Here is a 22581-nt window from a genome sequence, read left to right as displayed (position 1 = left end):
AGCACTCCCCAGGCGGGGTATAGCTCTCCAGGCAGTTGAGCTCTGAGCATGAGGGCCCCTGGCACCGCACGGTCCCTGCCTGCAGGGCAGACACTGAGCCCTCCCTCCCTCTCCGCTGCCCACGCTCACTTACTCTGCTGGCCTAGGGGGCCTAGCAGGCTGCAGCCTCGACGCCTGGGGGGTGGCAGCAGCTCTGTCTGGCCCCCAGATTGGGCTCGGCACTGCCAGGCCGGGGGTATGCCGAGCATCAGGGATGTGCGTGGTGGCCGGGCCTGGGCTCTGATTCCCTTACCTGGCAGGTGCAGATGACACAGGGCTCTGGATGCCACGTTTCCCCGGCCCTGTGGCCTCCGGGGCAGCCTGTAAAACCGGGGCCAGGCCCCCCCCCGCGTAAGAGACCCATAGTACTGGAGCAAAAGCTCCCACAAGTACCACATCGAAGGGCACCGTTCAGGCGATAACCAGAGATTTTTGTACTTACTACAACTTTCCAGCAGATGGCAGTCAAGTGTCTGACTCAAACATAATCAGTAGATTTCCATTATTTTACCATAGAAGTGTTGAGGAAAGGGTGCCTTTTCAAAAAATTTCACCGAAGATATACGAGCTAGCAGTGGCCACAAGGCACCTCGTATCCTGAAAGCTCTGTGCGTGTGCGCGTGCATGTGTGTGTGTGTGTCCCTTGTCTTTGAGATCCATCAGCTCCAGATACTCCCCTCCTCATCTCGGGCCAAGACTCCCAGGCTCCATTTCCAGACCCACTGGTCCCCTGAGCCCCTGACCCACCCTTCACGCTACCAGCTGATATTCTGCTAGATCAAATATAGGATGCTCAGTTGAACTTGAATTCCATATAGACAATCTATACTTTTTTTTTAGTATGAGTATGTTCCAAATATTGCAGGAGACATACTTACACTAAAAAAGTATGTGTTGTTTATGTGTGAAATTCCAGTTTAACAAGGCATCCCGTATTCTCTTTGCTAAATCTGACAACCCTATTCCTTGACTACGAGCCAGTGACATCCCTCAGCAGGGCCACTGCGTCCATCTCCTCCCACTTCTCTTCACAGCCCTGGCACCACGGCCTTCCTAGCTTCCTGCTGTTCCCCGGGATCTGACCAGTCACCTGTGCTTTAGAAGCACCCCTCCCTCCCTCTGCAGCCCCTGCCATCCCTGACTCCCTGGCTCCATGCCTAGATGACTACTGTGCTAGCCCACTACCTGGTCTCTCGCATCTAGCCCAAACCAGATGAATATTCCTACAACGCTCCTTTGAACAAGCCACATTCTGGCTCTGCAGCCTTCAGTGGCTCCCCATTGCCCCCAGAAGAAAGTCCAAGCTGCAAGGCTTACAGCAGGCTCTTCCCACTGGGCCTTTCCAGAATGATTTCCTACAATGCACCTCTCCCCACCCTGTTCTTGTGCCCGAAGGGCCATTGAGTACTGTCTCCTTCCGCTGAAATCACTTTCCCTTGAAGGTGCGGCTCAGATGACCCGCCCCGACACAGTCTTGAGTGGAGACCGCTGCCTTCCCACCATCTCCTCCGGCAGCTAACCACACACTGCCCTCCTATAGTTCTTCGAATCTGGTCACTGGATCTTAAATCTTGTGTTGTATTAGCTTTCAGTTTATCTTCTCAACTAGGTTAGAAGCCCCCTGAGGGCAGGAAAAAGGTCAGACAGAGGCTCTGGCTCAGTCCCAGGCCAGAGTCCGTATTTGCGGGCGGTGCTTCGGTTCTGAATTCCCCGAACCACTGCCAGAGTGAGTGGGCAGGCACCCTCTGGGCACGTGGCGGGGGGGCACACGGTAGCTCTGGGGGCCCCCAGAATGAGTGCAGGAGGTGGGGCCGGGTCTGGTGGGGGGCTGACCTGGCTCACAGTGTGGACAGCATGCTCCCGGCTCTGGACAGGGTCCCCTTGGGCACAGCTTCTGGGTACAGGTTATGGCCCCTCCCTGTGGGGAAGCCGACGGGTGGCTGCGCGGCGTCAGAACTCTGAGGGCCTGGCCTCCGGACCCGAAAGCTCACCCTCCGCAGCGACACAGTGGAGGAGCAAGAGGCAGAGGCGGCTCAGGGTACATGGGCTATCCTCAGTCCGAGGGCAGAAAAGAGATATCCTACCCCCACCCCCATCATCTCCTGCTTCTCTGGAGCCCCAGAAACCATCTCTTCCCCGTGCCAGCAAGTTCCCAGAATGGAAAGGTCCTAGGAAGGGAACCGAGAGCTTCCTCAATGGAGAAGCGAGGAGGGAAAAGCTGGAAGAAGGTGGATGTGGAGCCAAGTGAGGGAGACCAGGCGGGTAGGTGACAGGGACAGACGGATGAGCAGGGACAGGGAGGGTCCACAGGTGAGGGGGTGATGTAGGAAGACAAGCAGCTCCATCCCCTCTGCCCTCCATGCCACTGTTTGCCAGGCCCAAATCAGAGGGGCTTGGGGGCCCCCCACCATGTGTATGTGTGGGGGGTTGAGCTCCAGAAAACAGAGCCACTTGGAATCAGCTGGAGCCACTGGTGGCAAGGCTTTGGGGGAGGGGCGGGCAGACCCTATTACTCAACTTCCAGCACACGAGGCTGCAGTGACTGGTAACTTAAGTGAGGCAGGTGAGGGGGACAGGTATGGGATGTGCAGGTGGGTCATGGGAACTCACCAAGCAGTGGCAGGTGGTGCAGGCGTCTGGGGAGAAGGTCTCCCCGTGGCCATAGGCCTGACCATTGTGGCTGCAGCCTGGGGAGGAGACAGGCCATCACTCAGGCCCTCAAGGCCATCCCCAGGTGCCCAGGTGGTCCTGGCAGGCAGATAGGGTGGCACTCACCATGGCAATGGGGCAGGCCAGGCTTGGGCTCACAGTGCACAGCCCTGTCCCGGCAGACACAGGCTGTGCAGGTGTCGGGCTCCCAGCGAGCACCCTCGGGCCAGGCCCGCCCCAGTCCCCAGCACTGGGCAGAAGCGGGGCGGCATTCACAGGACTCCAGCCGCCTCACCCTCGCCTGCAGCTCCTTGTTCTGGGGGAAGGACGGAGGGGAAGGTAGGAGGTGCTGGCTCAGCTCCGCCCCATCCGACACATCCGGCAGATATGTGGGGTGTGAAGACTGAGCAGAGCGAGAAGGCAATTTGACTGTTCCAGGCACAGGTGGGTCCCTTCCAGGCAGCACCTAGTTTAGCCACAGTTCTCAAGATCTGGAGTCTGGACAGGCTCCTAGGGGAGCCCGGGGCCCCCAGACCTCTCCTTTGGACAGAAGCGGACCAATCCCCTCTCCCCAACAATCGAAGACCTTTATCCATCCAAAATCCTTTCTGATGAGGCCTTACGTACAATAGGTGCTCCATAGTGTTGGCCAAATACATGAAAGGACATGAACATCTAAATTGATAAAACCAATACTCTGGAGATTCTTCATTTGTATGGAAGAGTCAATATTGAGAACCGTTCATATAAGAACTTCTCCATGTGCATTTAAAAACCAAACTCTATTTTACAGTTCCCGCCCCCCTCCCCCCAGCCCAACCCTTCTTTCCTCTAAGGACGCAAGACCTGCCCTACCCCGCACACACCCACAGGCCTCTCGCGCTACCTGCTCTCTGAGCGTCGTCATCTGGGCCTCCAGCCTTCCCAGCCGTTCCTCCAGGGGGCGCCCCTGCTCCTGGAGGGCCCCAGCAGGGGCCGAGGCGAGGGCAGGCCCCTGCGGCCCGTTGTCGTGGATGTCAGCAAGCTCAGGGGGCTCCCTGAGGATGACCCCACCTGAAGGGGACAAGAATCCAAGGTGGGCTTGTGGGTGAGGGACTGACAAGGTCTCCTGCGTCCTGTCTTCCAAACACTGCAGGGGAGGAGGGGCACCCTGGGCCCCACCCCTGTCCACCTGCCCACGCACCTTCCAGAGAAGGAGATATGGTCTGTGAGGGTGCTGGAGTGAAAGCGTGGAAGGAGAAGGGAAGAGGTGGACAAAAGGGGCCCAGACCAGCTTTCCCAAGTAGCAAGGACCTCTGTCGGGTATCAGCCCCAGGACCCTGACCTGCTGGGGCCATGGGGAGAGTATCTAGGCCGGGGCCTCCCTGCAGCCTCCCATATGCTGCAGGGGCCTCCAGCCATGGGGAGCGGGTCAGGGTCCCCCATCTTTATGTGCGCAGGGTCTTGGCCAGGGTGAGCCTGCGGAGCTGACCAGTCAGGCTGGGAGCGGCCAGCGTGGGCTGCAGTGCAGGGGAGGGAGCTGGCCATGTGAGCGCCCCCGGCCCTCCAACTGCCCGTCCTCACCCGTCAGCGAGGGCGCTGTTCCCCGAGCGTGTGCACAGCGAGGGGCGGGGCGGCTCCTCCCTCTGCTCCACCCCCACCCCGCCCCAGCCTTGCCTCTATTTCCAGGCCCGCGGTGGCGGGGCCGCGGGACCCCACATCGGGACCTCACAGTCTGTATCTGACAGAGGTCCTTGCTACTTGGGAAAGCTGGTCTGGGTCCCTTTTGTCCACCTTTCCCCTTCTCCTCCTTCCACGCTTTCCCTCCAGCACCATCCCAGACCAACTCTACTTCCCTGAAAGGGGGGTGGGCAGGTGGACAGAGGTGGGGCCCAGGGTGACCCTCCTTCCCTGCAGGGTTTGGAAGACAGGACCCCACACTGGGCAGGGGGAGCTCCAGAAGATGGAACTTGGCTGCATTTCTTGAAGGGTTTGGGGAAGGAGTCAGCAGGGCCCCCAGTAGCTTTCAAGGCACCAGGCGCAACAAAGACAGCCTAACCCTGGTTTTTGATGACACTATGTTAGAGAAGGGGGTTCCTCTGAGTTCAGACCTGGGGTTGGACAGCCATTTCCACCTCATTTGAATCCCTCCGGTGCAGTCAGAAAAGTGAAAACCGTAGGTGGGCGGGGGGTGGGGGGGGTGGGGGGGGCGTGGTGGTGTAGGCTCACTCCACAGACCTCCCATAGACCAGATCCCTCCTCCGGGTGGGGGTGGGCAGAGGAGGGTCTGGAGGAGGAAGAGGAGGAAGGAGAGGGGAGGGTCTTCCCTACAGAGGCAGCAAATTATGAGGCCAGGTCTGGGGTGGCTAAAAGGGTTTCTCATAGACACTAGTCCTGTGAGGCAGGGGGCTATGTCACCCACTCCCCACCCCCACTCCCCCAAGCGGGGATTGGAGAGTCTCATTTGAAACCTAAATTGTCTTCTTTCTTACAAACCTGCTTTGGCCCGAATTCCTTGGCTTTGTTGCTGCCATCCCCACGGACTCATATCAATCTGGGGCTCGGTTTCCCTCTTTTGTGCCCCCCCAACCCATCAGCCTCTGGTCTTATCCAGTTGTCCCCAGCCCTCTCCCCTCTCTCCACTCAGGAGGCTGAAGTCAGAGCCATCCTCCCTGCCTCCACCTGACACCACTTCTCTAAATCACACATCTCAAGGTTCCCAGCGGCAAGTCCAAATGTGACCTTTTGCAAATGCCACCCGTCTTTTCAGCCTGCCCCACTACTCCCCACATCCAGGTTCTAACGCCCCAACAAATGCCGGTACCCAAGCCTCTTGCGCACATTCCCATTCCCTCCCTAGCCGGGTATCCTGTCTCCTGGAACTCGGTAGGGCTACTGTAGGTGGCGCTCTTCCCCACCCTCTGCAGGGCAGCTGAAGATGAGGGCTCAGCATCTTAAACCCTCCGTCCCAGCTTGACACCCCCACCCCCACGGTCTCTCCTCTCAGGCCACACCTCCAGGTCTACTTCAGCAGCACAATAAGGGAGTCAGGGAGAGGGTGGGGGTCCTTTGGGACCCTCCGGGAAGACAGGGCCAGTCCCTTGCCTGGAGAGACCCGCAGAAAGAGCTCCAGATTGTTTCACAGAGCCTGATTGCTCCCCATGGAACTGTCCTCGGCTCCCCTCTCCCCAGCCAGCTGCCTAGTCCTTGCACTGACCCCTCTATTCCTGCCTGCCCCCCCCCCCCAACGGAAGGCCAGACACAGATTCAAAGTCAGCTCCCATAGCGGGCCTCCCCCCCCCCCCCCCCGCTTTCTCAAGACAAATAATTAACTTCAGACTCCCAGATTCCAGGGCGGCCTCTCCCCCACCGCTGCCTGCAGGAATTCCTCCCGAGCCATTGCAGGAAGCACCCCCCCTCCCCCGCCCCGGGCCCCAGGCCCCAGCCTCCGTGCGCGCCCCCACGCGGGCTCCTCCACCGACGGGGAGGACTCAGGCTGGCCCGGGAGGCGCTCGCACCCCGCGGCGGGAGGTCGGGAGAGGCCCCCTGGCCCCAGCTCCTTCCCTGGGGCTGGGCTGAGTGAGAAAACGGGGTCCCGCCGGGCCGCCCCCGAGCCTTCGGCGCCCCCACTTACCTCCGCCGGTCGCCGAGACCAGGGCCAGGCTGATGAGCTGCAGGACGAGGGGCAGCGGAGCGGCCCGGGGCCCCGCCATGCTCGCTCCGCCTCGCTGTCTGTGGTCGCAGCTCCGCAGGCGCTGGGGGAGGCGGGGAGGGGACACACCAGGCCGCCTCCCACCCGGTCTTTGTTCAGGGAGCGCTTCTGGAGTCTGTCAACCCGCCCGGGGGCGCGCGCCTCGCCGATGGGCACCTCGAGCCCAGCGCCGTCCTGACCCCAGCCCTGTGGCAGAGGGCAGCGCCCGGGGAGCAGCCTCAACCCGGCAGGAAGCTGGGACCCTCTCCTGCCGTATGGTCCCTGGTGGAGACCCTGACAATAAACACAAATTTATCAGTCTGAGGCCCTGGGACAGCTGGTTTTCCTGCCTCCCCCCCCCCCACTCCCTTGGGGTTACTCCATTTGCCCTGGGGTTCCCAGTTCAGCTTCTTTCTTGCTTACAGGAGGATGGGGCTGGGTTAAAAACCCTATTTAGCCAAATCCATGTGTCCTTAGGCAGACCCCTAACTGTGCCTCAGTTTGTTTGCAAACTAATGTCTACTTTATAGACTGGCAGTGAGAGTATATAAATAGGGTAGTGGTTGGCACATGCTAAGTGTGTAAATAACAGTAAATAACGAATTGCAGCAAAGATGCTGCTCCAGGCTGCTGAGATCAAGGTCTCCTGCTTTCGTCCTCCTTTGTCCACCTATGTGTTTCCTTCCCAGACTCTACTCACCACCCCTGTCCACCCCACCAACCCCAGGCTTGGCCCCAAATGCCAAGGCCTCCCTTTGCTGCCTGCTCCCAGCCCATTTTCCAGTTCCTAAAGTCAGGCCTGGGGATGGGGGTGGGGGGGAGGGGGTGGTGGGCAGCAGGGACTGGGGGCAGGGTTGGGCGTGGGGCTCAGCAGGCAGAGGGGGCCAAAGGGAGGAAGTGAGGAAAGCTGGCCACGAACTCCTCAGTGCAGCTGGGAAGCAGGGGGAGGTGGGGATGGGCCCCCGAGCTCACAGGCAAAGGGACATAGAGGGTGGAGCCATGAATCCTGCCAAAGCAGTCTCCCTCCCAGCTGTCAAAACCAGCAAGTCAGAAGGCACCCTTCCCCCCAGCCCAGGCAGGGGCTAAAGGTCCCCCTCCCCTCCCGGCCCACTCTCCAGGCACCCTAAGAGAGGGCAGCATCTCCCCCAAGAGAGTGGACCCCTAAAAGTTCCTGTGCAGTTGACAGCAAGGGGAAAGGCGGGGTGAGCCACTGCTGAGAGCTGGCTTCTGCAGGCCTGGAGCTGGGCTCCCAGGAGCAGGGCAAAGCTAGGGCCCCCAGGCCAGAGAAGAAACCAGAAGTAGCAGCTCTCATCCCACCAGAGTTGAAGAAAATGGTGCCTGTTATAAGGCAGGTCCCCTGGGAGACTGGGTGGGGCAGAGGCTAAGAGCAGACTCTGGTGAGAGCTGCCAGACCAAATCCTGGGTCTGACGATGTTTTCTACGGGTGACCTCAGGCAAGTCATTTAACTTCCAGTGGCTAATTTTTCTTAGCTGTGACCTATCGCTCTGATAGCACCCCCCTATAAAGTGTTTTGTGAAGCTCAGGTGAATCAGTGGCTAGAAAGAGCACATTCTTTATCTTCAAGAGAAGGTAGAGAAGCTTCTGGAAAACTCACTCTATGAAATAAAAACCCAAGGCCCCAAGGAAAGGGAGTTTGGAGAGACATTTGAGTTCCACCGTGAGCGATTACTGTGAGTCTCTTTTGTGCCAGGCATTGAGCCAGATACAGGGATATAGCAATAAATGAAACATGGTCCTTCGTGGAATGCCCCCGGGAAGGCCAAGGGAAGGGGGAATGGGGTCCCTGGCAGAGGAGGAGTGTGAGCATGGGATCATGGATGCACACAAGTGTCAGGCTTGGAATACAGGCCTCACATTTCTCTGCCAGATGCGGCTATCCCTACCAACACCTAGCCCATTCTTTAGAAGAGGGCATTCTGGCTAGAGAAAGCAGGAAAGACTCGGGCTTGAGTCCTTACTTGGCAGCATGGCCCCACATACAGAGTGCTGTGTGGGAGCCGGGGGGATGTGTGGGCAGCAGAAGGACTCCAGGGTTCAGAGTCCCTGAGTTCTGAGTTCAGCTCCTGCTCCACATTCACCGTCTGCGCTGGTGGTTCTGCATTTCTCCTCCCTCCCGTTCATTCTCCCCCCTCCCATTCATTCTCCCCACTCCCGTTCATTCTCCCCCCTCCCAGCCCCTACAGACAGCAAACCCCCTGGCTTCCTGTTGGGTCAGCCAATGAGAGGCAGAAGGCAGGAGAGGAGAGTGGTTGGGGGTATTTTTTCCCTCCTTCTGCTCACCTGGGCTCCCTTGGTATTCCTTCCCCTTGTCCTCTCTGCCCACCCATTGTTGGGCCTCTCTGTCCCGCCCGCCCCCCGGGGTGGTGCTGGCTTCCCGCTATTGTTAGTCCCGGGTCTTCAACATCCCTCAGGAATTCTCTTACCACTGAGTCTGCCGGTCTGTAAATAGTCCCTTCTTTAAGTTCTCCCGAGCTAGGAGCACCTGGGTGGCTCAGTCGATGAAGCGTCTACTTTCAGCTCAGCTCAGGTCATGATCTCAGGGTCCTGGGGTCGAGCCCTGCGTCGGGCTCCCTGTTCAGTAGGGAGTCTGCTTCTCCTTCTCCCTTTGTTCTACGCCCCCCTGCCCCAACTTGTGCGCACGCTCTCTGTCTCAAATAAAATCTTAAAAAAATAAAGAAAAAGAAAAAGAAGTTCTCCTGAGCTAAACCCTTTTGAAGGGAATTCTGTTTCCTCCTGGGTCTTCAGCCAATATGTGAACCGTACTATTTACTTCATTAAGTTACTCCGCCTACCTAAGCCGAAATCTTTCATCTATAATATGAAGTACTAACCCTACTGCAGGTGGAGAAAGTTCAACGAGGATGTGTGCCTGACGTATGCATGGTGCCCAGCACGCAGAAGACCCCAACGTAAGTTACCTCCCGGGCGTTTGTTACTGCCAACAGCAGCAGGTTGGTTTTCTCTCTGGATTTGCTGGCTGGAAGCAAAAGGCCACTGTGGGGAGGGAGGGACAGAAAGGAGTAGTAAATGATTAATTTTTTGTACTTCATTTGCTATCTTTCAAATCATACCAGTTGTAACAAATGCAGTGAGTTACTACAAAGGTATGCAAAGTGCATCGTTACATCTGCTCCAGCCCCTTTCCTTGCCCATCTCCTCCCAGCCCCACGTGACCAAGGGTAACACGGGTATGTTCTTCCACACCCTTCTCCCGGCTCACACAACCATGTGCAAGCGTGTGTACACCACGTGATTTTGTTTGGAGATGGCATTTTGCAGCAGGCTGTGCAGGATCTCAGCCCCCAGCCCCACCCCACAACCCTGGCCAGCTTGCCCCGAGTCAGCAATCTCAGTGGCTCCCGTCTCAGCCTCCTGATTTCCCCAGGACCCTCCCTCCCCACTCACAACATCGGCCCCCCCCCCCCCCCCGGCAAAAGTCACCCCTAGCTGACCAGCTTGAGCTGCTGCAGCGGGTGGGGGATGTGTTGTTCGTCATAGATCTGAGATTCAAATCCCACAACTGTATCCCTCAGCCTGGCTACCCTTCCCCCAGATTCAGAGTAAGTAGCCCACCAGTGGCCCTCCAGGAAGGTCATCCTTTGCCTGTCCTTAAAATGCCACAAAGGTCCGCCTCCGGACGTCCCAGGCTCTGTGCCAAGCTGCCGCATGTCTACTCGGTACGGAATGCCAGTCCACACACTTGACCAACAGTGCTCGAAGATTAATACTCACAGGTGGAATACTTCCCTGTTGGATTGAACCTGCTGGGATTTTAGGAGTGTGTGTGCATGTTTTGGTTTTTTTTTTTGGCACAGAGAGACTGATGCCATCAGATTGCATATCTGAAGCCTGCCGCAGAGCAAGGACCTAGGGGGTGGGCAGAAGGTTTCCAGGTGCCCGCACGGGGACTGCCAAGCCTTGAAGTTCTCCAGCCGGGAGGGGAGCTTGCCCATCATTCTCGTGCCTATTCCCACCTAGGGTTTCTCCAATCTCTTTTGTGACTTTCTTTTCTCAAGGACTAACCCCTGGGGATCCCATGAGGGCTTGGAGAAGCTAAGTCGGGGGCAGGGAGGGGGGAGAGGACGAGATACATAGGTGTAGCTTCTTGTCGGCACTCCCCTCTTCTTCCTACCCACCCGTTTATCTTCCTATCCCTCCTGGCCCGGACAGGCAAGGAAACTGAGGCTGGCAGGGTTTAAGCAGCCTAAGCAAGCTCACTCAGCTGGAAAGTGGCGGAACTGGCTCTCCACCCCAGCTCTGATGCCTAGCCACTGTGGGGTGCCTGCTGGCTCTTCTCCCACCGCCCATGACTCCTGCACGCAGGGAACTTCTGCTTCTCATTGGTTCTTCTGCAGCACTGGGAATTCATGCAGTTACAAGATTTAGGCGTCTTCTCCCTTGCACAGAGGGCTGGGAGCACCCCTTGGGCTGGGGGGTTGCTTGGCAGGTACTGGTGGATGGGCACACACAGGGCTCTCTCTTTCCACTGCCTCAATCCCATTATAAAATCCAAGGATTGGATTGGGGGTACTGAGACTCCAAAGTGCCTTTGGCCCCTATTCCTGTGATCCTGGGTCAGGACCCCAGAATTCAGATCCCAAACAAAGGCAAGGCCTATCATTAACAGCCTCCCTCGGAACTGACCCAACTCAATTTGTGGCTCTGAGGAGCCAGATGGATGCTGGTGAGTAGGGGCACTGTCTACACTCTGCTTTGGGTTAGCTCAGAACCCCTTGGCAGTCGGGCTCTGAGATGCCCAGGGTTGCCTTCCCACATGGGCTGGCCAGAGAGTGGGGCCAAGACTGTCCAAAGGGGCTGTAGTCATGCAACTGGTCTCACCCAGCCCCAGCCCACAGTTTGAGAGAAAAACGAGGCCTAGGACAAGGACTGAGGGACAGGAATAGCAGCTCTTCCTTCCAGGTAATGTGGAGAGAGGGATCAGATGACAAGGGGGAGAGTCCAGGGGATCAAAACCACAGCTGGGCTATCTTGAGGTACCAGATGTCCTGGCACCCAGTAGTAACCTTGGGTTCCCTTTTTATGTTTTTTGTTTGGTAACAGCTTTATTGAGTTATAATTCACATATCATAGATTGACCCGTTTACCGGGTACCATTCAGAGCTCACAAGATGGCGGGGGCGGTGACCTTCCTGGGCTGCTGGGCCTGAGCGGTGTGGAGGCGCTGAGGCTCTTGGCCACCCGAAAGCGTATATAAACCCGGACAAAGAAACAAAAACTGGGACCTGTGGCTACTGGGGATTGCAGGTCAGACAGCACCTATCACTGGAGTGAGTCGGTCCCTGGCAGTCCACAAGAGCATCTCAGTGTTGACATAAAACAGGTGGGGGGCCCCTGGCTCCATCAGTGGAGGAACCTACTCCATCTCAGGGTCGACCTCAGGGTCGTGAGTTCAAGCCCCGCATTGGGCTCCCTGCTGGGTGTGGAGACTAATTAATTAATTAATTAAAAACATAAGACAGATGACGACCCTAGTGCTATTCCCGGGGCAGTGCTGGTGCTGAATAAAGGGTGTTGTTATCCAGGGGGGAGAAAAGAGTACAATTCAGTAGTTTAGTATATTCACAGAGCTGTGCAACCATCAGCACAATCAACTTTAGAACATTGCATCACCCTCAGAAGAATCATTGTACTCTTTGGCAGTCACCCCGTGTCCCACCACCACCCATCCCCCAGCTCTGGGCAACCACTCACACTTTTTTTTAACTTTTCTTTTTTTTTGTCACCTAAGTAAATTATACAATATGTGGTCCTCTGTGTCTAACTTCTTTCACTGAGCATATTTTCAAGGATCCTTTGGTGTCATGACCTCATTCCTTTGTCCCGCGAAATAATATTCCATTGTAGGTATATACTGTATTTTCTTTATCCACGTATCAGTTGATAGACATTTGAGTTGTTTCCGCTTTGGGGCTGTTATGAATAATGCTGCTATGAACATTCATGTGCAAGTTTTTGTGTGGACATAAGCATTAATTTATCTTGGGTGTATGCCAAGGAGTGGGATTGTTGCATCATGTGATAACTCTATCTTTAACCTTTTGAGGAACTGCCAAATTGTTTTCCGAGGAGGCTGCACCATTTTACATTCCCACCAGCAATATATGAGGGTTCCAATTTTCCACGTCCTCTACAACACTCATTATTATCTGACTTTTTTATTGTATCCATTCTAGTGGGTGTAGAGTGGTATCTCATTGTGGTTTTGATTTGCATTTCCCTAATGACTCATGATGTTGAGCATCTTTACATGTGCTTGTTAGTCATTTATATAACTTCCCTGGAGAAATGTCTATTCAAATCCTTTTCCCAGGTTTAATTGAGTTGTTTTTTTATTACTTAGTTCTAAGTGTTCTTTATAGATTATAGATAGAAGTTACTTATCAGGTATATGGCTAGTCAGTATTTTCTTCCATCCTGTGGGTTGTCTCTTTTTTGATAGAATCCTTTGCAGCATAAAAGTTTTTAATTTTGATGAAGTCCAATTTATCTGGTTTTTTTTCTTTTGTGACACACTTTAGATGTCATAGTTAGGAAAGCATTGCCTAATCCAAAGTTAGGAAGATTTACCTCTCTATTTTCTTCTTATTATTTTTATAGTATTAGCTCTTACATATAGGTCTTTGATCCATTTTGAGTTAATTTTTGTATACAGTGTGAAGTATAGCTCTGTTGTTAGGTGTGTATATATTTATAATTGTCACCTCTTAGATGGATTGTACTTTTATCATTATAAAATGTCCTTCTTTATCTTTAGTCACTTCCTTTGTCTTAAAATTTAGCAGGTCTGGTTGGGGCGCCTGGGTGGCTCAGTTGGTTGAGTATCTGCCTTTGGCGCAGGTCATGATCCTGGGGTCCTGGGATCCAGCCCTGCATGGGGCTGCCTGCTCAGCGGGGAGTCTCTTTCTCCCTCTCCCTGGGCCCCTACACCTGATTGTGCCCTCTCTCTCTCTCTCTCAAAAATAAATAAATAAATAATCCTTAAAAAAAATAAAATCTATCGGGTCTGGTATAACACAGGTGAATGTAGTCAGTAATATGGTAACAACTTTGTACAGTGACAGATGGTAACTAGACTTATTGTGGTGACCATCTCGTAATATATATAAATACGGAATCACTATGTTTTACGCCTGAAACTAATACAATATTGTGTTCCAATTATTCTCTTTCAATTAAAAATTACTATGATGATGGCATATATTAGAAATCCACTGGTTAATTTAAATTCACATTTATTATATATATTAAACATAAATAAACTTTGTTCTTTAAACTTAAAAAAAATGGATGGGGTCTGATATTAGTATAGCATCTCCAGTTTTCTTATGGTCGCTGTTTGCATGATATACCTTTTCCTATCCTTTTACTTTACATCTATCTGTGTACTGTTAAATCTAAAATGTGTCTCCTATAGACAGCATATTGTTGGATCTTGTTTTTTAATTTGGTCTGATGATCTCTGCCTTTTGATTGGATTGTTTAATCCAGTTTGTATTATTGGTATAGTTGTATTTGCCATTTTACTAGTGTTCTAAATATCTCATCTTTTTTGTTCCTCTGTTTCTCCCAGACTGCTTTCTTTTACATTGTGAATATTTTCCAGTATGAAATTTAAATTATTCCTTGAATGATTTTTTTAAATTATTTTTTTTAAGATTTTATTTATTTATTTTGAGGGAGAGAGAGAGAGACCAAGCAGGGACAGGGGGAGGGGCAGAGGGAGAAAGGAAAAGGCAGAGGGATGGGAAGGGGCAGAGGGAGAGGACAAACAGACTCTCCGCTGAGCAGGGAGCCTGACATGGGGCTCGGTCCCAGGCCCCCGAGATCACGACCTGAGCTGAAGTCAAGATGCTTACTTAACTGACTGAGCCACCCAGGCGCCCCTTACTATTTTTTAAGTTATTTTCTTAGTGGTTGCTCTAGGCTAAGCTGCGGACAGCTTATGATACTGTCTTCCTGTCCCATCCAGGTAAGCTGTCCCCAGAAAAGGTCCTGGACAGTGTGTGGGCAGGAGAGTTACGTAAGGAAGGATGGCCTTGGACAAGAGATGCCACCTGGAGGAGGACCGGGGCACTGAGATGGCCACACGGTGGCCCCAGTGAGCAGTACAGAGGAGACAGCTTTGACAGAGCCTTTGGGGGCTGCACAGCCCTCGGGATCACCTCAGATTTTACGAGTCAGATGTTCAGGCCCAGGAAAGCACGTGTCCTAAGGTCTGGGCGCAGGCCATTGGCAGCCCTGTGGTCAGGCTCCCTGGCAACTGCCCCCACTGCTCCTTCTTGCACCTTGAACGGGGACACATTCCCTTCTGCCCCCAGGAACGAACAGGCTGTGAGGGCAGGGCTCGGTGGAAATGGTAGCTATCCCCTGCCCTTTCCCTAGAGTATCCTAAAATTCGAAGCTCAGCCGGGCTGGAGGGCAGACCCAGGGATGAAGGGTGGAGTGGGGGATCGGAATGCGAGGAAGTGTGAGGAGGAGTGGACAGCTGCTGAAGGCTTCTGCCTTCCTGGTTCAACCAGCAGCCCTGCTAAGAAAGCAAAGCCTCCCTGTCAGCGCATCTGGAAAACTTTGGGAATAGACCTGGGAGCGGGGAGCTGGTGGAGCACAGGACAAGGTGAAGACCAGGGTCACCCACACAGCAGGAATCAGTTCACTCACTGGGGACGGGGCTCCCTGCACCCACTCACACTTCTGTGGGGACCCAGACCTAGGGCTTTGGGGGTCACAATTCAGCTCCTGTCTGGGGCAGGGGCAAAGCTGAAGCATAATGAGGAGTGCTCTGCCCTTGAACCCCCACCCCAGACCCCCGCCCCTCATCCCAGGTGACACCCAGTATCAGGATTTGCTGCCTTCCCAGCTCCAGTCCAAGGTAGAAGGGGGGACATGATGTCTGATGACCTCCCCGAGAGACCTCTCTGAAGGAGACCTGCCGTAGGCCTCCCTGATCTCACCCCAACCCCAGTGCTGGCTCTTGGACCCCAGAGACTGAGCCCTCCTGAGGTCTTCCCCATGAGATTTGGGGCTCCCACCTCTCTGTCTCTGCACCCTTGGACCCACAACAGCCTTCACCAGACGCCCAGCCCAGCTGAAGGAGGCGCAGGGTGCAGGCGGGAGGCGTGGTTTACAACCTGACTAGGGCCCGCGGGGTGAAGTAGTTGGGACACAGAACGCACACGTACAAGTGTGCAAGGCCCTGCCGCCCCTCTCCTGACCTCCTCTCAGCTCTCAGGGGGCTGAGAAGTCCGAGGTAACTGTGGGCGCCAGGGTGCGCCTCCGCTCCCCCATCAGATCCCTCCCTTCCCAGTGGCTCTGGTCTCTCTCTGCCTGCCACCCCTGCCCCTTCTGTCCTCGGCTTTCTTCTGCCTTACTCCATGCCCCGAAGAGGCTGAGCTCCTCAGCTTTCGTGCCCCTGGCTCCCTTGGCCTCTGGATTCTGGGGGGATTTAGCTCATGGGAGGCACTAATAAGAGATGGGGGCAGGGATGTGGAACAGACTGTGTCCCTCACCTTGCGGTGGCCACAGGCCCCAGAGGGTGTCCCTTGGAGGCCAATAATGGCTCCCCCCCCCCCACCGATGCTAGGCCCTGGGTGCCTGGACATTCCCCCTGGCTTTCATAACCCTGTTCACACCTCTGTGAACTGGCCTGCATGTCATGGCACCTGTGTCCTGCCAGGACCCTGACGTGTGTACTTGTCACGGCAGCTACTCATACAGGGGGTGGGGCCTTTCCCTGGGGCCCGGGGACAGTCGGGAGCTTGACAGAAGTCAGACGACGGTCAGCCTCCTGAGAGCTGAGAGGAGGTCAGGAGAAGGGCAGCAGGGCCCCAAAGCGCCGGGCTGGAGGGAGGGAGAAACAGAGGATGGGGGCAAGGTGTCGCCCCTGCCTGCCTGTGAAGGATGTGTTCTTTTCCTTTGCTTTGCTTTTTGTAATTACTTAGAATTTTTATGTTAGGTTTATTTAAAGAGTTTTCTACGACCTATTTATCATTTATCGGTCTTTTGCTTGCCTTAAAAGGAAATTACAAACTCAATAAATTTGTTAGGCTATGCCCAAAACGTCTTTACATTTAGTATTTGGCTCTTCTGAATCACTTTTTAAATTTTTATTTGTCACGTCCATACAATAAAACTCACTCTTTTTAGTGTACCCAGCACTGTTAGTCTTCCCACCACTACAGCCCCTCCCTGCACCCCATCCCCTGGTCTGTTCTCTGATCCTACGGTTTTAAAGATTCATTTATTTATTTGAGAGAGAGAGAGAGAGAGAGCAGGGGTGCAGAGGGAGAGGGAGACAGAGAACCTCAAGCAGACTCTGTTGAGTGGGGAACCCCCCACGGGGCTCGATCTTATGACCCTGAGATCACGACCTAAGCCGAAACCAAGAGTCGGACACACTCAGCCGACTACACCACCCAAGCGCCCCTGATCCTACAGTTTCTCGTGGGCTGTGCCTGAGGGAGAGAGGGTGAGGCAGCTGGAGAGGGGCAGCCTCACTCAGGGGCACATTTTCTTTCTTTCTTTCTTTTTTTTTTTTTTAAAGATTTTATTTATTTATTTGACAGAGAGAGACACAGCAAGAGAGGGAACACAAGCAGGGGGAGTGGGAGAGGGAGAAGCAGGCTTCCTGCTGAGCACGGAGCCAGAGGTGGGGCTCCATCCCAGGACCCCGAGATCATGACCTGAGCCAAAGGCAGACGCTTAACGAACTGAGCCACCCAGGCGCCCCTCAGGGGCACATTTTCTACACAGACAACACCGTGGGGCCTGAGCATGAGGAAGGAGGCCCCAGCTGCCGACTCCTTCTACCTTCCCCCTCACCTCGCATCTGGCCCAGCGGAGGGAACGAGTCGGGGGCAGGTGTGGTGGGGGCAGCCTAGGAGGGGGGCTAGCCCCGGGGGAGCTCTGGGCGGCCGGAGTGCAGGGATCTGCATGGCTCCCCGGCTCTGCCAGCCCCTGGGACCCAGCGAGGACGAGTGGTCACAGTGAGGCAGCCGCCCGGAACCGACAGAACACAGGACATGCTCTACAGAGCCATGGCTGCTACGTTTATATGATTAGCATTTCTTCTGCTGTGCGTCAGTCCCCGGGCTAGACCTCATCCTCACCACTGAGCAACAGTACCTTGTTGCTGACAGGACAGTATTGACCCTGTTTTATAAATGAGGACACTGAGGGTCAGAGAGGCTGCTCCCCAGGTCACACAGCGAGGACCTGGGCCCTGGTCTGTCCGTCTCCAGAGCGATCAGATGTCACTCATGGTTTAGTCTGGTTCAAATCCCAGACTAGTTGCTGTGTGCCTTTGGGTGAACTACCTAACCTTTCTGAATTTCAGGGTCTTCATCTGTAAAACAAAGGGAATGCATGCTCCTGCTTTCTACGGTTGTCATGAAAGTCAAGTGTGACCCCAGCGTTCGGTGCAAAGTAGGTTACACGTTAAATATTGTTAGGGGTTGTGTTCCCTCAAATTCATATGTTGAAGTCCTAACCCCCAGGACCTCAGAATGTTGCCTTATTTGGACATAGGAGCATGGCAGATTTAATTCTTTAAGTTAAGTTGAAGTCATTAGTGTAAGCAATATGACTGATGTCCTCATAAAAAGGGGAAATTTGGACACAAAGATACAACACAGGGACAGCCCCATGTGAGGATGAAGGCAGAGATCAGGTGGTGCTTCTACAAGCTAAGGATAACACTAAGACTACAAGGCAGTAAGCAGAGTAACTTGTTCAAGTTCACCAGGTGAGCAAGTTTCTCAGCTTGCTTCTTTGTAAAGGGGGTTACCCATAGCACCCACCTCATGTTGGCTCGTTGTGGCAATTAAATGCAGTAACAGGAAAAGTGCTAAGTAGTGCCCAGCAGGTATTAAGGACTCATTAGTATTACCGGGTTGCATTTGCTCCTCAGGTCAGCCCAGCATGTGGCCTGCCCCTCCACAGCGCATCCTTTTCCCACACGGCCTTGAACCAGCAGGCCCCCTCAGCCGTGAGCTGCGGTGGGGGCCAGCGGTGACCGCTCCTGGCTTCGCTCCATAGCTTGGGATAGGCCATCCCTCTGCAAGGTGCTTGCTGCCTACTCTCTCTCCTGAGCCCCAGGCCCCGAACTGCTCTCTAGATGGCCAAGTTGCAGGGGGGGGCCAGGATCCCTGGGCTCTCTGTCCCCTTGCCCAATTCTTCTGGGCACCCTGTGACCTGCTACTGTAAAGCAAAGCCTTTGCAGTGAGTTGGAGAGGGGGGTGGCAATGAGGAAGTCCCTGTGAGCTCTTTCCTGCCTGAGCAGGTACCTCTTTCAGACAATGGGCGGCGGATCAGCCGTCAAGCCATGTCAGCCTCCTTGCAGCTTTGGAAGTGCTGCCCCAGGAAAGAGGGAGGAGGATAGGCTGAGAGAAACAGGATATCCATGGCCCTCGAGACTGACCCAGATCCGTGGAGCCTCCTGGATCCCACATGCCCCCCAGCACCCCTATGGCTCCAGTCGGCCTGGCACGGGGACTTGGGTGGGCATCAGAGTTCCCTCTGGCTCCTGGCTTGGAGAGCTGTGAAACAGTGGTGTTCGACAACACTGGCCTGGGAAGAACCAGCCCCCAGACTCCCCTCCAGAGAGGCCTGGCAGCCAGCCTCCTCTTCCCTGGGAGGGCCTAAGAGAGCAGAGGGGGCCTGCCCAAGGAGCCCCCCTGGGCCCTTGAGCCCCCAGAGCATTCTGCTTTCTTGACTTTCCACCCCTGGCATCAGAAGCTACCAGAGCGGTAGAGCAGCCTGGAGGACACCCCACCCCAGGCCCCCCAGAGCCTGACCCCCCAGGATATAGTAGTCCAGGAGGGCCTGGTTGGCAGGAACCTAGCACCTGTTCCCACAGCTCTGTTTGGCTACTACCAGCCTCCAAGAGCTCCCACTCTTCCCTCCACCCCAAGTGGGAAATGCTCAGCCCACAACCCCCACCCCTGCCACCTGAGAAGGCCAAAGAGGGGCAGGGACGTCCACCTTCCACGGTGAAGTGTTGAGAGGCCATGTAGGGTGAATGTCTTGCCCCTGTGCCCCCTCCCAGGACCTCATGCTTCAGCTGCTCCAGGCCAGAGAGCACCTCTTCCAGAGTCCCAGAGCCAATCCTGGACCCTCTGTCATTTCCCCACCACCCTGAGGCCCAGATGTGAGCTGAGGAGCGCCCCCTATGCCTTAGGCTGACCCTGACATCCTGGACAGAACTGACTCCTCCCTCATGTCTCCCCTCAAAGGACAACAGTCCTGCCCCAGGCACTTTCCCAAGCACTGGTTCCGCGCTGCAGGGGCTTGAGATGAATCTGGCTGGTGAGCACCTTGGAGCCTGTGACTGCAGGACCTCCTGCACCCCAACCAACAATGGGTGGGCCTCGTGTACCTGGATGGGACCCCTGTCCCTGGTGGAAACATCTACAGACTCTGGGCATCAACAAGGTCCATCTGGGACAAGAGAAGACACTGAGATCCACAGCTCGATCCTGTGGGGCTGAGTGGCCTCTGTCTCCATAAAGCAGCCATTCACAGTGCAGGAGCCTAGAAGGCTTGAGTTTCCTCCTCTTTCTTTTCCTTCTTGTCCAGGTGCCTCATGCTCTTCAGACAGGCGGGAAGGATGGGAGTCCTGATCCGTTCTGTGACAGAGCCCAGTCGTGGGGAAGGAAGTGGTTTGAGTGAAATGCTGAGCTCAGCAGATTTTCAGAGTGCTTGAATCATTGCATGCAGGGGTGGCAGTGGGAGGGTATCAGGATGTCTGGGCGAGGCATCCTGGCCATCTAGGAGGAGGATGTGAGTGGGGGAGGTGTCAGCAGAAGGACCAGTGACGACTATACCCTGCACCTGAGAGGCCGGGCAGCACCAGGTCGGGGGACGAAGGCACTGAGCTGAGCTAGGAGAGCCTCCACCACCCTTACTGAAAGAACCGATGAGAGGGGCACCTGGGCGGCTCAGTCGGTTACGTATCTGACTCAGGTCATGATCTCAGGGCTGTGAGATGGAGCCCTGAGTCAGGCTGGGCATGGAGCCTGCTTAAGATTTTCTCTCGCCCTCTCCCTCTGCCCCTCCCCTCTCTTGCCCTCTCTTTAAATAAATAAATAAATAAATAAATAGCGAGCCGGTGAGAAATCCAGGCAGGAGTGAACCGCAGGATCTGAGAGTTTATGTGGGAAAGAGAGGCAGAGACTGGAGTTTCTGAGGAGTTCTTGGGAGCTCCAGAGCCTGCTTGCGCTGTGGGACTGAGGTCCAGAGCAGAATCCATGGAAAAGGGGTAGAAGCCAGGTTGCCGGGGGTCAGGGTGAGGAAAGGTGCTGACCACGAAGGAAAAGGGAAGTAGCCTCTGTGCTTAAAAAGGCCAAGGGAGCAGGGAGCCAGGGCCTGGGATGGATGCAGGCCACGGCACAGCCCTCAGGCCTCAGGCCAAGTGAAGAGGTAAAGGGAGCTGCGGATCTGGCAGGGGGACGTGGAGACGTGAGGTCTAGAGGCGTGCATGTGACAGTGCTGGCCAAGTGGGGGACTGGAAAGCTCTGAAGGGGTGGCAGTTGGCAAGAAAAGGGGAAGAAGCCCCAGGGTGGCCTCCTGGGCATCGCTCATAATAAAGCTACCACTTGCATGTTTACAGGAGCCGAGAATAGCCGAGTTATAACCCAGGTCAGGTCATGTGTCTCTGCTCAGCCTAAACCATGACCCACAAAGACCCCTCATTTTGTGATTTAAGCATTTACTGTCTACCTCCATAGAATGGAAGCTCCAGGAGGGCAGGGAGTTTAAACAAAAGAGACTTTTGTTCACTGTTTCATGCTGGCATGTAGAACGTGCTCACTGGGCACTTGTTGAATTTAGGCCTCGCAGCCAACCTGTGACAGTGATGTTATCCTCATTTTACAGGTGCGAAAGGGGGTTCCAAGGGAGTCTGTGGTTTGCGCAAGGTCACACAATGGCTCCGTGGTAGAGCCAGGGACTGACTCAGGCCTATCAGACTCCAGGACCTGATGTCTAGGCAACAAGTTCCCAGAAATAGGGGGTACATGGGAGACAGGTGAGCCTGGGGAATCCCAAGGGCTGAGGCTGAGAGGGTGGGTCGACCGGAGGGGAGGTAAAGGTAGTTGTCTTTCGCACAGGTCTGCACTGAAAGGGGCAGGTCCAGAGCTGGCTGGGCTGGGGTGTGTGTGTGTGTGTGTGGTTCTTGACCCACCTCTGTCCTCTGTCCCTACCACTCACACTAGGCTTCTTTCAGTTCCCTTTGGTGACACGGCTCCCCCCACCCACACACTCATGCACCCTGGCCTCTACCGGAAATCGGGCCTCTCACCACACCCTCAATCTGCCACCCCGGTCAGGGGAAGTGGGGACAGGGGCTAGCTCATCGTTGGGAGTTAGGGGCCTGGACACATATCTGGGACTGTGGAGTCCAAGTCTCCCTGCTCCCTGCTGGGGGCGTGGGGGTGGGGGATCAGGAGTGATTGCACGGGGGTTGGGTGTAGCCTCACTTCTCTTTTGCTTCACCATAGACAACATCGGGAGGCAAGGGGACCCTTCTGTTTTGGAAGAGCCTGAAGGATGCTCTCTGCCCCTGCCCCTTCCTTCCTATGCCGTGTCCCTGGCCCAGAGTGGTTCTTGGTCCAAGTTCCCCTGGTCTGGGCAAGGCAGGACCCCAGGGGAGCAGAGCTAGTCCCTATCACTGGAGCCTCACGCCAATACTGTGAGCTCGGTAACATCCTCTCGCCTTTACAGACAGAGAATGAGATTCATAGGACCGGCCTAAGGTCACTTAGCACCAGGGATGGATGCCAGCTCAAGTGTGGCGAGCTTCCTCTACACACAGCCCCAGCATGGTATTCTTTACAGAGTCGCTAAGAGCAGGGACCTCACCTGAGCAAGAGGGACAGTGGGCAAGAGGTAGCATCCTAGAGTCTCATGGTCCCTCGGACTATGTGTGGGACATCTGACAATAAAAGAAATCTCTTGGTGGCTATTTCTCCAGATATATTTTCTGGACCAACGTAGAATATTTTTTCTATTGAGTGTAACTGATCTCCGGTGGAAAAGCGTTCCCATTTTGTGGTGGCCACTTTCTATTTAATGGCAGTTTCATTTTTACAGAAGAAAAATATAAAACAATGTACCGATCCACACTTTCCCCATCCACACTTTAAATTTTTAAAAATATGAAATAGTGAAATACTCAGCAGATACA

The 22581-nt window shown here is 54.8% G+C and overlaps 1 protein-coding gene across 1 annotated transcript in view; it reads right to left on the bottom strand.

Annotated features, from left to right (window-relative positions):
* KCP (kielin cysteine rich BMP regulator) overlaps window positions 1-6624 on the bottom strand; it is a 31976-nt gene extending 25352 nt beyond the window's left edge. Inside the window, exons 1-5 of the mRNA XM_064574979.1 lie at window positions 6302-6624; window positions 3575-3741; window positions 2815-3004; window positions 2650-2726; window positions 1873-1957 (exon numbers count right to left, since the gene is read on the bottom strand). Of these exons, the coding sequence (XP_064431049.1) occupies window positions 1873-1957; window positions 2650-2726; window positions 2815-3004; window positions 3575-3741; window positions 6302-6380 (598 nt within the window). The 5' untranslated portion in view covers window positions 6381-6624. The remainder of the gene's footprint in view (window positions 1-1872; window positions 1958-2649; window positions 2727-2814; window positions 3005-3574; window positions 3742-6301) is intronic.
* Between the last annotated feature and the right edge of the window lie 15957 nt (window positions 6625-22581).

This window comes from Mirounga angustirostris, unplaced genomic scaffold, assembly GCF_029215605.1.
Source record: "Mirounga angustirostris isolate CCGP_5_RB_7025 unplaced genomic scaffold, mMirAng1.0.hap1 SCAF_12, whole genome shotgun sequence".
Classification (NCBI taxonomy): domain Eukaryota; kingdom Metazoa; phylum Chordata; class Mammalia; order Carnivora; family Phocidae; genus Mirounga; species Mirounga angustirostris.
The sequence above is the reverse complement of the archived record's forward strand: the minus strand, read 5'-3'. Positions and strand labels throughout refer to the sequence as shown.